Below are 15,003 nucleotides of genomic sequence, written 5' to 3'. Positions count from 1 at the left end.
GTCCTGATTAGGTCTAAACTCCTTAGGTTCTACTCAATACCTTCTTCAATCTGACCAACTCTATCTATGTTTCTTTGAATTTTATTCCTGTGTTTAAATACAGTGATCTGTTACCTTCCATTAATATTCCTATATTTGTACCTTTGCTTATGCTGTTTCATTCACCATAAAAGTCTTTTTCCTTACTCTGTATTCATCTAATTCCTGATCTTTCTTTGAAATTCAGCTCATATTCTACTACCTTATTGAAGTTTTTCTCAGTTTCCCTAGGGGTAGTTCCCTCTTCTGAATGGCTTTAACATGTATAAACTTCATCATTCTGTATGCCTAACATATACCTTACTTGGTATATATTTATTGTTTCTTATGTAATTAAAAGTATACAAAATTTTTATTAGATATTTAGTATACTTTATTTTCTTTTAATATTTAATGTTCTATTTCTTTCTAATTTTCTCAACAAAGACTCATATTTTACAACATTATTTTTCCTCTAAGGTCTAGTGTAGTTTTTCATCCTGGAGATGATGGAATTTTCTTTTCAATGATGCTGGTTTTTTCTCCTGGTATAGGTAGGAAATGTTGTACAATTTCATTGTAAAAAAGGACACCTCCTACAAGGTTCAACAACACGAACTTGCCTTCCTGACCTCACATGGAGTGGAATTCAACCTGAATGTATACGTGAGTATTGGGTGTAGGAAAATTGGCCTAATTTTTATCTTCCTCATATTTGAAAGTAAATTCCAGTAAGTACAATATAGATATCTTTAATTTTCTTGAGATAGTTATTATAAAAATATTCATCACTCAGTTTTTTAATTCATTTATCAGTGCCCAATACCTTTGAAAAAACCTCAAATATAACTTATATATATCAAGTCATTTTTAATTCTGTTTAAAGCCCTTTTAACAATCACAACAATAATTGGCATTTATATAGTAAATTTAGTTTTCAAAGAACATTCATATGTTATCCTATTCAGTCCTCACAAATCTGTGAGCCAAGGACTGTGTTTAGTATTATTCCCATTTACAAATTAGGAAAATGACTTTCAAAAAAGTTGAGTGACTTCTTTTTTTTTTTTTTAAAGTTTGTTATGCTAATAATTTGAAAGTCAATCTACAAAAGATCAGTTTCAGCCTTAAACCTCAAAGCTCTTGAGATTCTAACTGAAATAGGAAGAACATAATCATTTGTTTAGGAATCTAGGGGACCTTTGGATTCAAGGATTTCCCTGAGTACAAATTTCATCTTCTAAAAATGCCCTGGCCTTAATTTGCTTCCTAAGGAAGTTCAAAATCCTAAATAATACCCCATTGTTTGAAATATAAGCAAGACTGTATGTGTGTTTCCCTAGGATTTATATTGATGGTTTGGTGTGATTTTGTTTTGATGGAAGTGGGTAAGAAAAGGGATGACAGGAAAAGAACACTCCCTATTGATGAAGAAGAAGAAACAGGCCCAATGATTTAAGATACTATGTAGAAATAAAGAGCCCTGTTAATTGTTAAGAAAGAAAATCTATTTTAATTTAGTAGAAGATATTTTTCACATTGAACTCAGTGTATAAAAACTTTAGTATTGTAACAATAGAAAAAATATAGTCAAATGTACATGTATTTGGATGTTAACATAATTATATATAGGAAAATCCTTAGAGTAAGGAATCATATTTCACAAATTTGCTATTTTATTTTTATATTGTTCCTTAAGATAGTAGTTTCCAAACAAGTGCATTCATTTTGTTCAAAGTCTTTGTACAGGACCAAAAAGTTAAATTATTCAAAAATGTTAAATGGCTTCCTAAGCTATTTTCCATGGGAAAATGAATTATCCTAATAGTTGGAGAAATTTTAGAGAGGTTATAATTTATGGCTTTTTCTGTCCCTTTACTGAAATTTTCTTATGTTTCTCCTTCCTTCATGTAGCACACAGCTGTAAACAACCCGAAACTCCTGCTCATGCAAATGTTGTAGGAATGGATCTTCCATCCCATGGCTATACACTGATATATACATGTCAGCCTGGTTTTTTCTTAGCAGGAGGAACAGAACATAGGGTTTGTAGATCTGATAGCACGTGGACAGGAAAAGTTCCAGTATGTGAAGGTAATTTCACTTAGTCATGTTCTATGCTAAAATTTTAATAGTTGAAGTATCATAAAAAGTTAATATTAAACAGAAATATTTAATTTATTGCCACATGGCTTTAACTACCAATATAAAAATCATTCCTCAAAAGGAAATTGGGCAGTTTTTTTTTAATGTGATTATTTAGAAGGAACATTTTATTTTACCAATTTCATTGTCAATATTTTTAGAGAGATATAATTGTTGAATATACCATACAAACAAATAACTGCTAGAATTTTTTAAAAATATTGTAACATAATTTAGAGAATATTGTTCACAGAATGATAAACTATTTGGCTACAGCATGTATCAAATCCCATTATTGTACAGAGATAGCTCTCATCAGATCAGGGATTATCCATTACAATGTTAGTATAGATTTATTAATTATGCAAATTTGATGTTTTAACAAATTTAATACCCTCTCAGTACTAAGTATCTTAGTTATTGGGGTACATGACTTAGAGGTAGCTTTACATTTGAGGGAATCTTAGAAAAATGCATAAATAGCTTAATTGTTGATAGAATATTTGTAATGTTGATACATGAATATAATTCATTCTATTAAAGATTGTATTGTGGCCTTAGTTATCTGCAATATGGAATACATTAATTATTATATGTTAAAAGGTTATATATTTAAAATTGGAAGATTATGTATGATTTCTAAATTACTTTAGTGTATATTAAAGTTTACTAGAAATCAAATATCCAAAAAATGGAGATATGAATTTAAAACTGAATAAATAATATATTTACATAATATCAATATTTTGTAAAAAGGTTGGGACAGATTTTCTACATATACATTCCTTAAAAGTATGTTTAAACCATAAAATAAAGTTGTCTGTGGAAATATTGTAATCATTGTTCTCAAGATTTCATAGAAGTCTGTAAATTTGTTTTTGATGTTGTAAAGTGTGCTACATATTTATTATCTTGCTTGATAAAAACATAAACTATAGTATTTAATTTAATGGCACCAAATTGATTTTTTATTGATTTTGTTGATTTTGTTGTTGATGATTATTGATTTTGTTGTTGACTGTACAACAAAATACTTCTGATACATGTTAAAATCATACAGTATTCCTTGAAATAAATAATATTAGAACCAACTACTTTTTCATGAATAACAAAAATGTTCTCATTTGTCTTATAATATTTAGATTATAAAATCTAAATAGATTGATTGGGAAATCCTTTTAAGTGAAAAGGTCTCTTTATTGCTTATGCTTATAGATGATACCATATTGATGGCATCAAACTTTATAAATTAAAAATTCCTTCTATGTCAAAAGTTCTTCCATTTGCTTATATTTGCTAATGACACCATTTTGATCACATTAAACTTTGGAACATGGCAGAGTTTCTTAAAAAAAAAAATCCATAATTATTCACATGAATTAGGCCTAAATATCCATACATAAAAAATCAAAAGGATGCAAAATGACAATTGTCTGGACTTTGTTCTGCAATTTGTAAAGATTACATTTGCAAGGATGTGAAAAAAACTTCACATATTGATGTGAAGTGAATCTGTCGAAAGGGGAAATGATTGGTATTTCAATTTCTTAGAGGGGGAAAAAAACAAACTCCCAAATAATATGCTTACCACTAAGTGTTCTCCTTTTTTTCCTTTCAAAGAAATCTCATTTTTATTGTTGTCTTTTGATTTTTTAAAGAATTTTATTTATTTTGAAATAAAACAAAATAAAACAAGCATTTTCACAATATAGCAGAATATATATGTGAAACTGCAAAGCTATTATGTACAATTTTCTATTTCTTTAAAATGTGTAATAAGGTTGCCATATAATTCCTTTCCTCCCTCCTGTGTTTTCCTTCCTCTATACCTTCCCCCCCCCTTTCCCTTCCTGAGATGGCTATAATTATGAATGTGTGTGTGTGTGTGTGTGTGTGTGTGTGTGTGTGTGTGTGTAAATCCATTTTATGTATCCTTTTATTTATCAGTGCTTTCTCTGGATGAAGTGTCTTCATATGTTTTTTGTTAAGAACTTATTCACTCAAAGTTGTTCTTTAAACAATGTTGTTACTGTATACAACATGTTCTTGGTTCTGCTCATCTTGCTTTTTGTTATTTTGTGCAAGTCTTCATGTTTTCTGAAATTATTTTTAGCATTTTCTCCTCTTAACTGTTTTATTATTATTATTAATTTACATTTTAACTTAAAATATGGCAATTACTAAGGGATAGATATAGTTTTTCAGCAAACCCTTTAGTTTATTTGGCTTTTGAAAATGCATGGAATATAAAAATTCATATAAATTAATATTGAACCTCATCATCTTCATCTTTTGTTATTTTACTACAATCTCAATCCTCTTTGGCCAGAACAAAGTAGGTTTTCTTTTTATGTTTTTACCTATTTTTACTTCATTGATAATCATGTATTTCTTAAGTCTTCAAACAATTTTGGCTGCCTACATAGAATTTACCTAAGGTTACCCTTTTTGTTTTCCTCCTAAAAATGGGAACCTGATTTCCTTTTACTAGATCCTATAATTTGGAGTTTTCCCAAAACTCAGTTCCATATCTTTGTTCCCCCTTTATATTATATCACTTGGGAATCTCATTAGCCACCATGGAATCAATTATTATCTATATATTGAGGATTCTTCTGAAATTCAGTTCCACCTCACTGATTATCTTTAGACATCTTAAATTTAATGTTGCATTGATGTTGCAAGCTCACTATATACAAAAGAAAACTTATCTTTTCCCTCAAACCCTAGTTTCTTTTGTCTATTTGTCAAAAAGCAATTATCAGAATCATCCAAGTTCTCATTTTCATATGATGCTGAAATAACATACTCCCCAAACCCTCTCTCTCCTCACATATTCATAGCCTTTAGTTTTAACACATCATCTCTTGCCTGGAATATTTCAATAGCCTTGCAATTGATTTCCCTGAATCACCCCACCACCCTCCCTGCTCCATGAATCCTCCACTCAGCTGTCAAAGCTATTTTAATACAGCAAAAGTATGAATAAGTCATTTATTACACAATGAATGAGATACTGTGTCATTTAAAATTCTTAACAACCTGTCACCTTTCTAAGTTAACCATCTTTTAACAAATTACTGCCCTCCTAGTACTGTTACAGCCACTCTGGTCTATTTGATGTTCCTTGTTCTAGACATTCTGTCCTGACTGTTCCCCATGCTGGTAATGGTTTCCATCTGCCTCTTCATTTTTATAGTCTTCATTCAAGTTTAAGCTTAAATTGTAGCTTTTACATCAGATCTTCCTATGTCCCTGAAACTTTGTGCCTTTACTTTTGAAATTGATTCCTACCTATTCTTTATATGTTATGTATGTATCCAGTTATTTTAATGTTTGTTATGGGAGCAACCTGCTTATGGCTGCTGGGAATCTAATTCTCACCAGCAGAATAGATCCCTTCATGTGAGAGGATGATAACAATACAAGGAGAGCCAGAGGCAGTTGAGTTCTCTGATCTCTCCCCTCTTCCCTCTTGCTTTTGATTTATTTCATTCCCAATTCATAAGCAATATTTGTGTCAGTAAAGGCTGACTTGCCCCTTAATGATACAGTCCCCTTTTTACTTTTTACAGGCTTTCTGGGTTTTGCACTTAGGCGTGGTCTTTAACAAATGTTGTTTCTCTTATTAAAATGTCAGTTAAAATGTGCATTGTATATAAAAGTTATGAGACCAATAAATAAATATATATATATGTATGTATGTATGTATATATATGTATATATATATATATATATATATATATACATATATATATATATATATATAAAGAATTAAAAAAAGAGAGAATGTGAGCTACCTCATAAAAAAAAAAAAAAAACTAATCTGGAGAATAGATCAAGAAGAGAAAACATAAGAATAAGCAGACTACCTAAAAGCTATGATCAGAAAAAAAAAATAAAGAAAAATGTCCTGAAGTATTAGAGCAGGGGGAAAAGTAAAAAATAATGACAATGATAGTAAGAATAATAATCATAATCTATTGATAACCAACTGAAAGAGATCTCTGGGGAAAACCTACAGAAACATCATAGCCAAATTCCCAAACTCCTAGATCAAGGAGAAAATATTTAGAGCAACAAGAAAAAATAAAATTTGAATATAGCAAAGGCACAATTAGAATCGCAAAGGACATAACAACAGTTACAATGAAAGATCACAAACCTTGGTATTCTATATATTGAAAAATAAATGAATAAAGGTGGTGGCTGAAAATGTCAGTCCCAGCAAAATTAAGCATAATTCTGAATGGAAAAAAAAAAGAGATAGGATTTCAGGGTTTTGTTGTAAAAGACTTGAACTAAATAGAAAATTTGACATATAAGATCCAAGAGAAAAATAAAGTGAGTGTCAAAGATTAATGTCAAGGGGCTCAATAAAGACAAAAGTGTTTTATGTTTTATATGTGGAAATATAAACCATACGTGTAAAATTGTTATTAGTAATTAGGTTGTTTAAAAATGATTAGAATACATATGAGTATGATGTGATTCTACAAAATAAAACCATATAGGAAAAGGTAAAAAAAAATGATAAAAAAAAGATGAGAGATGTAGAACTAACAGGAATCAATTAGGGAGGAGTACAGGAATCTTCTCATTGGGAATGGGTTAAAGAGGGAATGGGTCAAATATAATGCATATATATATATATATATATATATATATATATATATATGTTATATAAAGATCTAAATTTATAGAGAAATAATATGGGGAAGAAATGGGATAAGGGGCATAGAAGGATGGGTATATAAATGAGAATGGGATCAGATGTATAGATTAATAAGAATGTGATAAAGAGAAAGGGCTAGAGTAGAAGGAAATGAGGATAAGAGGAATTCTAGGAGGGGGATAATAGCAAAGCAAGGCAGTAGGTAAAACAAAAGGGAGGGGTTAACAGGGATGGAAAATAAAATATACAAACAAACATAACAATAGTAACCAGGATTAGAATTTATTAGAAAAAATGTAGGAGTATTAATCATTGATCTTACACAGTGATAAAAATAATAGATTTAATCAAAAGAGAAAACTAAGGAAACTATACTATATGTCAGCCACATTAATTATTTTAGACTAATTGAAATAATTAGATAGTATAAGGTTGGAATATTGCTATAGGAGATAATGTATTAGTGGATTTAGTAAAATATGGAAAGACTTGGACTTAGAAAGGATGATGTTATCCACCTTCAGAGAAAAAGAGGACAAAAAAATATGGCTTTATATAGATTAATATAAATGTATATTGCGTGATTATAATTATCTATTTATATACACATACATGGGTATTGCATATTTGTATGCATGTATATGCATATAAAATATATCTGTGCTTAATTGTAGCCTTCTTGGGGAATGTGTGGATGGGGAGGAAAAAAGAAAAAAAAAAAAGAATAAAGCATACACAGTAAGAGAACAAAAGAAAACTTATAAGGAGATCAAGAAAATATGGACAGTTCTGAATCCAATGTATAATAGTTATTACATAGGCTTTCTTGAAATTTATTGTTTAATATTTTGAATCCTCTCATATTCTGTTGTGAATGTGGCATTTTTTCTTTTTCTGTTTTTTTCTTTCTTTTTTTTTTTTACTTTTTTATTTTGTATTTAAGTTTAAATAAATAAATATTTTTTAAAGAATCAAATAGAAGGAAATTTCCAACAATATCTTCTGTAAGAATGAAGAATTTTTATAATATGACAGTATTTTTTTGTAAAGAAGCAAGTCATTCTATTAAATGTTTGCTTATATGTGTGTCTCATTCTGTCATTTCTTTCAATAGCGGGTTCCAAAATTTTGGTGAAAGATCCTAGACCAGCTTTGGGAACACCCAGTCCAAAGTTAAGTGGTAAGTAACTGAAAACCTTGTCTACAAACCATGGTAAACAAATTTTATAGTTAAGAGTTAATGCTGAAGCACTATATTTGAGACTTAGAATGAGAATCTGAATCTTGGCTCTGAGATTTTTTGTCTATATGAAATGTAACAGTATAGCAAATTGAGAGATGAGTTTTAAAGACAACTAGGGATTCTAAGCAGTGAAAGAAATGAAATGTAGTCATGACAGAACCAATAAAAAGGCACAAAGTCATATGTGAGAGAGTAAGGACAGGTTTTTGTTGTTGTTGTTGTTTTAGACCACGCAATATATAAAGGAGAATAATGGATAGTATATCTTAGTCCAGGGGTCCTCAAACTATGGCCCGTTGGCCAGAGTGGCAGCTGAGGGCAATTATACCCCTCACCCAGGGCTATGAAGTTTCTTTATTTAAAGGCCCATAAAACAAAGTTTTTGTTTTTACTATAGTCTGGCCCTCCAACAGTCTGAGGGACAGTGAACTGCCCCCCCTATTTAAAAAGTTTGAGGATCCCTGAATTAGATTTTGTTAGAATCGAGTTGTAAAATGTTTTAAATGCTAAGTAGAGGGATTTTTATTTGATCTTTGAGATAATAAGTCATTGGAATTTGTTGTGGAGGGGAGAAATATGAGAACTTCTGGAAAACAATGTGATAAGTATTTGGAAGAATGATAGTACCAAGGAGAAACTTTAGGTAGAGAGAATAATTTTGAGACTATTACAATCCTCTAGGTAGAAAGATATTGAACTAGGGTGGAAGTTGTATAAGAGAGAGAAGAGAATAGACGGAATAGATGTAGTAGTAGTGATGAAAATGACAAAATTCAGTAATTGACTTTATTGATATTGCCTTCAGATATTTTAATCCTTATATAAATCTGTTCTGTAGAAAGCTATCCTTTCTTAGGAATGATATCTGTTGTTACTGAAATTCCTAAGCTTTCTAATTTGTCAGAAATACAGAGCATTCTCCTTTTCCGGGTATTTGGAATCATTTTATAAGCAACTGTAAATACTATTTTATACATATAAAAAAGAAGGAATACCAACAAGGAGTTTGCTATAAATGCTGTAAGAAAAGCTGAACCTTGGAACAAACTGACTGCTTTAATGTACTTTTATTTCACCTTTGAAAAGATTAAATTCACAATGGAAATTGTAAGTCTCTTGGTATTGTGAAATATTTTAAACTTTTAGTGAAATTACATGTGAATTATTTTAGTAAGAACCGAGACACAGCAGATTGCCCATGAAAAAATTTAAGTTCTGAGAGTAGCAACTGTTTTCTTCTATTTGTGTATCTCCAGTATTTAGCACAGCATTTGACATGTAGTAAGTTCTTAATAAATGATTGATGACTTCACCAATTTATCTCTTTTTTTTCTAAGTAAAAGAATTTTCCATTATTTTATTTAAACAGGAGAATTTTAACCTTCTCATGTGTTATGGTCCCTTTTGGTAGTTTAGTGAAGTTTATGAATCACTTTTCAAGACTATTTCAAATGCATAAAATAAATACATAGATTTTCAAAAACATCTAATTATATTGGTATACAGTTACCAAAATATTCAAAAAACAAGTTTGCATTTCCTCCATCAAGAACCCCTGATTTAGACATTACTTCTATCTAAAGCTGAATATTTATATGATAGAGCTTGCTCGTGCTGCTAGTTTTCAATAAAATCAAAATTCATTTTATATTTTATTCAGTGATTTTTGATGACAATACAATTGTATAAGGCATCTTTCATTCTCTGAAGACAGCATAATTTGGGATTGCTATCTACATTTTAGCACACATAAGAGACTAAGACTACTTATTAAATTAATAAATATAGTGTGGTTTTAATTAATGTCCTTTGGAAAATAATATTCCTACTTACATAATACCAGCATTATTTCAGTTACAGCTTCCTGTGAAATTATGAATCAGCTTTGTGTTGATTTTATAATTTCATTTTCCCAACAATTTGTTAGATTATAAATTATAGTATTTGTCCCACTGATATTAATTTTACTCAAAATAGAACTATTTGTGTTCACCAACATTAGCATTTTGTGAAGCTTAATATATTATAATCAATCATCATTCAATGAATAAATATTTACTTAGTACATTTCAAGTACAAAGTCTAAAGGAGTTGATTGTTATGACTTTTTATGTATCTACAGTTCCTGATGATGTATTTGCCCAGAATTACATATGGAAAGGCTCTTATAATTTCAAAGGCAGAAAACAACCTATGACTTTGACAGTGACCAGTTTTAATTCATCCACAGGAAGAGTAAATGCAACACTAAGCAACAGCAATATGGAATTGCTACTTTCAGGTACCTTATCAGAATTTTAAAGCTTTTTAATGCTTTGATACTTTCATTTTTATCACTTGTCATAATTTTATAATTTCACAATTTATAATTTTATACAATTTTCTAGGTATAAATTTTGTTTGTGATAGAATTTGTGATTCATTTTTATTCAATATTTATTGATAGACTATTAAGTGACCTTTTAAATTTATCCAAACAGAAAATATTTTGAGATAAGTCCCCAAAAGTTTTTTTTTAATGTGGTCAGAAAAAGACAGATTTCATTATAAAATAATTCCTCATTTTCATTATCTGGAATTTGTCTACATAGGATCAAAAAAAAAAAAACATGAAAAGTAAATATTTTAATAAATCATTTAAATACTTGGAAATGTCAGATGTTTGATGCCATTAAAAAGATTAGACATTCTAGTCAGACAATGCTCCCTGAGATATAAATGATGAGGATCATGGCATGGTCCTTAACAAAAATGCCCATAAATGAAAGTTGAAAGGAGATAAGGGCAGGTGGGTAGCTCAATGGATAAAATGCCAGGCCTGCAGTCAGGAAGATGTCTTTCTAATTTCAAATTCAACTTAGACATTTCTTAGTTATGCGACCTTGAGCAAATCACTTAACACTGTTTAGCTCAGTTTTTTCATCTATAAGATAAATTAGAGAAAGAAATAAATAAATCACTCCAATATCTTTTGTTTGTTGTGGGTATGAATTGGAGTTAAGTAACTTGCCCCAGGTCACACAGCTTGTCAATGTTAAATGTCCAAAGCTGCATTTAAACTCAAGTTCTCCTGTCTAAGGAGCAGATGCTCTATCCTATGCGGCATCTATCTGTCCCAACTTTAATATCTTTGCCAAGAAAATCTTCAATGATATCATAAAGAATCAGAAATAACTGAAAAACAAGTAAATAACAAAGAAAGGATATATAATACAGATATAAATAATAACATAACAAATATCTTTTAATGACAGAGATAATAATCAAAGTATTACAATCAGATGGCAATATTTTGCTCACAGAAACTTAATATTATATCTAAAAGAGTCTAAAAGATGATGCAGCCAAAACCAAGATAGCAAATTAGAGGCAGCAACTAAGTTTAGCTCAACATTCTTTTCCAAATAACTTCAAAATAATGTTTTGAATCAAATTTTGGAGTGTCAGAAACAAGAAAAAGGGAGGATGAAACATTTTTTGAGCCTAGCTAAATTTACAATGTTCAGGAAAGATTGGAGTCCATACATATGGCAATAAACAAAAACAGCTTCAGTAGCCCATGGACAACATAGTGATCAGGCAACTGATCAGAAAGAGATTACAGGGTACAGGCCACTCTATTGTTCATACATAGTTCTATTTTTATCATTATTATTCAACTAAATTCAAAATTAAAAAAAAAACTGAATGAAAAAAGAAAGAAAGAAAATGAAACTAAAACAAAACAAAACATTGTCATGTACATACCCAGCAGAACATCAGGGAGGATGCAAAAATATGTAAAAATAAATTTCTATTTCAAGAAAGCATGTATAATAATTAAAGAAACTATATTCATTAGTATCCATCTTTTCTTTGCTTCCTTATAAGTTGTTCTTTTGTTCTCTGTTGAGAACTTTTTACTTTATTCTTTTATCTTTTTTAATCTCCCTACTTTCCCCAAGGTAGCTACACTTAAGCACAAATATTATTATATAAATACAAATTCACACACATGCACAAACCTACACACATATATGTATATACATATACATACATACATGCATAGGCCTACATACATTTATACCCACATATACTCAGACACAAACATGCAGAAAAATATATGCATAAATAGATAGATAGATGGATGCATATGTATTTACCCTTCATACAAAATTCTGAGCTGCAATTCCAGGGTAGAAAGTAGCATTTGTGGCAAATTACAAGAGAGCAGGAGCCCTTGTCATGGTTCTAGGGCCAAGAGAATTGCTACCACGATGATTACATGGGATCAGGTGTCATTTCTAGGCAAAGTCCAGAATGCAGAACTGAAGAGCAATGACTGTCTCTCTTTCCATATCACACCACCTTGGAAGCACCAAAAACTTGCAGATCCCTAAAATTCACTCTGAAATAGCAGCACAAAAAAAACTTAAGCTTAGGACCATGATTCCCCACCAACAGTTGAACAGAGCCTAACTTACATAGAGTTCAAAGTCAAAGAATTGTTTGGAAAAAAATGAGTAAAACATAAAAAATCCACCTAACAGCAGCAACAACAATAACAACAACAAACTTGATCATAAAAACTGCTATGATAACAGAAAAGACTGACATTAACCCATTAGACAATAACATAAAAACAGCTACAAGTAAAGCCTCAAAGAAAAATCTTATTCAGACATAAGCAGAATAAGAATTTCTGAAGCTTTTTTTTTTTAAGTTATAAGAATGATAGAGGGAAAATTGAGGCAAGAAATGAAAATAATGCAAGAAAATCATGAAAATAGAATTTACATATTGGCCAAAGAAACACAAAACATTGGAGAAAATAATATTTCAAAAGATGGATTAGACCAAATGGAAAATGTGATACAAAAATTCACTAAAGAAAAGAACTTTTTTAAAAACAGAATTGACTAAGTAGGAAAAGAGGTACAAATATTTACTGAAGGAAATAATAGCTTAAAAATTAGAATTGGGCAGGTAGACTATAAACGACTCTATGAAGGTTGAAGAAACAATAAAACAAATTTAAAACAATGAAAAACTAGACGAAAATGTGATACATTTCATTGGAAAAACAACTGATCTAGAAAACTGATCAAGGAGAGCAATTTTTTTTTAAATAGCTTTTTATTTACAAGTTATATGCATGGGTAATTTTACATCATTGACAACTCCCAAACCTTTTGTTCCAAATTTTCCCCTCCTTATCCCCATCCCCTCCCCTAGATGGCAGGATGACCAGTAGATGTTAAATATATTAAAGTATAAACTAAATACAAAATAAGTATACATGACCAAACCACTATTTTGCTGTACGAAAAGAATTGGACTCTGAAGTATTGTATAATTAGCCTGTGTAGGAAATCCAAAATGCCGGCAGGCAAAAATATAGGGATTGGGAATTCAACATAATGGTTCTTAGTCATCTCCCAGAGTTCTGTTGCTGGGTGTAGCTGGTTCAGTTCATTACTGCTCCATTGGAACTGATTTGGTTCATCTCATTGCTGAAGATGGCCATGTCCTCAAAATTGATCATCATATAGTATTGTTGTTGAAATATATCATGATCTCCTGTTCCTGCTCATTTCACTCAGCATCAGTTCGTGTAAGTCTCTCCAGGCCTTTCTGAAATCATCCTGTTGGTCATTTTTTTACTGAACAATAGTATTCCATAATATTCATATACCACAATTTATTCAGCCATTTTCCAATTGATGGGCATCTATTCAGTTTCCAGTTTCTGGCCACTACAAACAGGGCTGCCACAAACATTTGTGCACATACAGGTTCCTTTCCCTTCTTTATGATCTCTTTGGGATATAAGCCCAGTCGTAACACTGCTAGATCAAAGGGTATGCACGGTTTGATAACTTTTTGTAACATAGTTCTAAATTGCTCAAGGAGAGCAAATTAAAAAAAAAATTAAACTACTTCAAAAATTATTAGGAAAACAATTAAAGATTCTATTAATAACATCCTGAAAGATATCTAAAATGAAAACTCTTAGAAATGTTGGAGCCAAATTCCAGAGCTCCCATGTTAAGAGAAAATATTACAAGTAGCCAGAAGGAAACTATTCAACTTTTATGGAAAGTGACAGTTAAGATTGAACAGGATTTAGCAGCTTTTACAGAGGATCAGAGGGCTTGAAATGATATTCTGAAAGTCAGATGGTTTAGAATTACAACCAGAAAGAATTTGTACAGCAAAACTGAGTATAATCCTCCAGGATAAATAAATAAGTATTTAATGATATAGAATACTTCCAAGTATTTCTGTTGAAAAGGCCAGAGCTGAAAAGAAAATTTGACATTCAAACAGAAAACTCAAAAGAAGCATATAAAGGTAAACATGTAAGAGTAATCATAACATTCAACAAAGTTAAACATCCTTATATGGGAAGAGGACATGTAATTTCTAAAAATTTTGTCATTATTGTGATGATTACAGTCAATATGGAAGACGTAGATTTAAATCAATTATATCACAAAAAATGTAAATGAGAAAAAGAGGGACGCACTGTGAGAAAAAGCAAAGGAAGCAAAAAAATGGGAATTATGTTCTCACTTTATAGTAGGAGGCATGATAGAGGGTGGTGGGCAATGAACCTCATTCTTATCAATATTTTCAAAGAGGGAATTATACACACATGTACTAATTTGTTATAGAAATCTCTTTTACACAATAGGAAAATAGGAAAGGAAGGAATAAAAGATATGGTATGGTCATGATAAAAGAGAAAATGGATAAAGGGAGACAGTATTAGGAGCTAAAATAATAATAATAATAAAAGGTCTAGATAGCTCAGTGGATAGAACACTAGGCCTAAAGTCAAAAAGGCATGAATTCAATTGCACCCTTAAACACTTAATAGCTGTCTGACCATGGAAAAAATCACTTAACTTTTGTTTTAGGAACATCATTGTTCAAAATA

General features: G+C 30.4%; 1 protein-coding gene across 1 annotated transcript in view; it reads left to right on the top strand.

The window, feature by feature from the left end:
* CSMD3 (CUB and Sushi multiple domains 3) overlaps nucleotides 1–15,003 on the top strand; it is an 88,491-nt gene that overhangs the window by 60,049 nt on the left and 13,439 nt on the right. Inside the window, exons 7-10 of the mRNA XM_051971002.1 lie at nucleotides 573–684; nucleotides 1,933–2,112; nucleotides 7,953–8,018; nucleotides 10,204–10,362. Of these exons, the coding sequence (XP_051826962.1) occupies nucleotides 573–684; nucleotides 1,933–2,112; nucleotides 7,953–8,018; nucleotides 10,204–10,362 (517 nt within the window). The remainder of the gene's footprint in view (nucleotides 1–572; nucleotides 685–1,932; nucleotides 2,113–7,952; nucleotides 8,019–10,203; nucleotides 10,363–15,003) is intronic.

Source organism: Antechinus flavipes, chromosome 1 (assembly GCF_016432865.1).
Source record: "Antechinus flavipes isolate AdamAnt ecotype Samford, QLD, Australia chromosome 1, AdamAnt_v2, whole genome shotgun sequence".
Lineage (NCBI taxonomy): Eukaryota > Metazoa > Chordata > Mammalia > Dasyuromorphia > Dasyuridae > Antechinus > Antechinus flavipes.
Note: the sequence above shows the minus strand (reverse complement) of the source record. Positions and strands in the feature narration are given on the sequence as shown.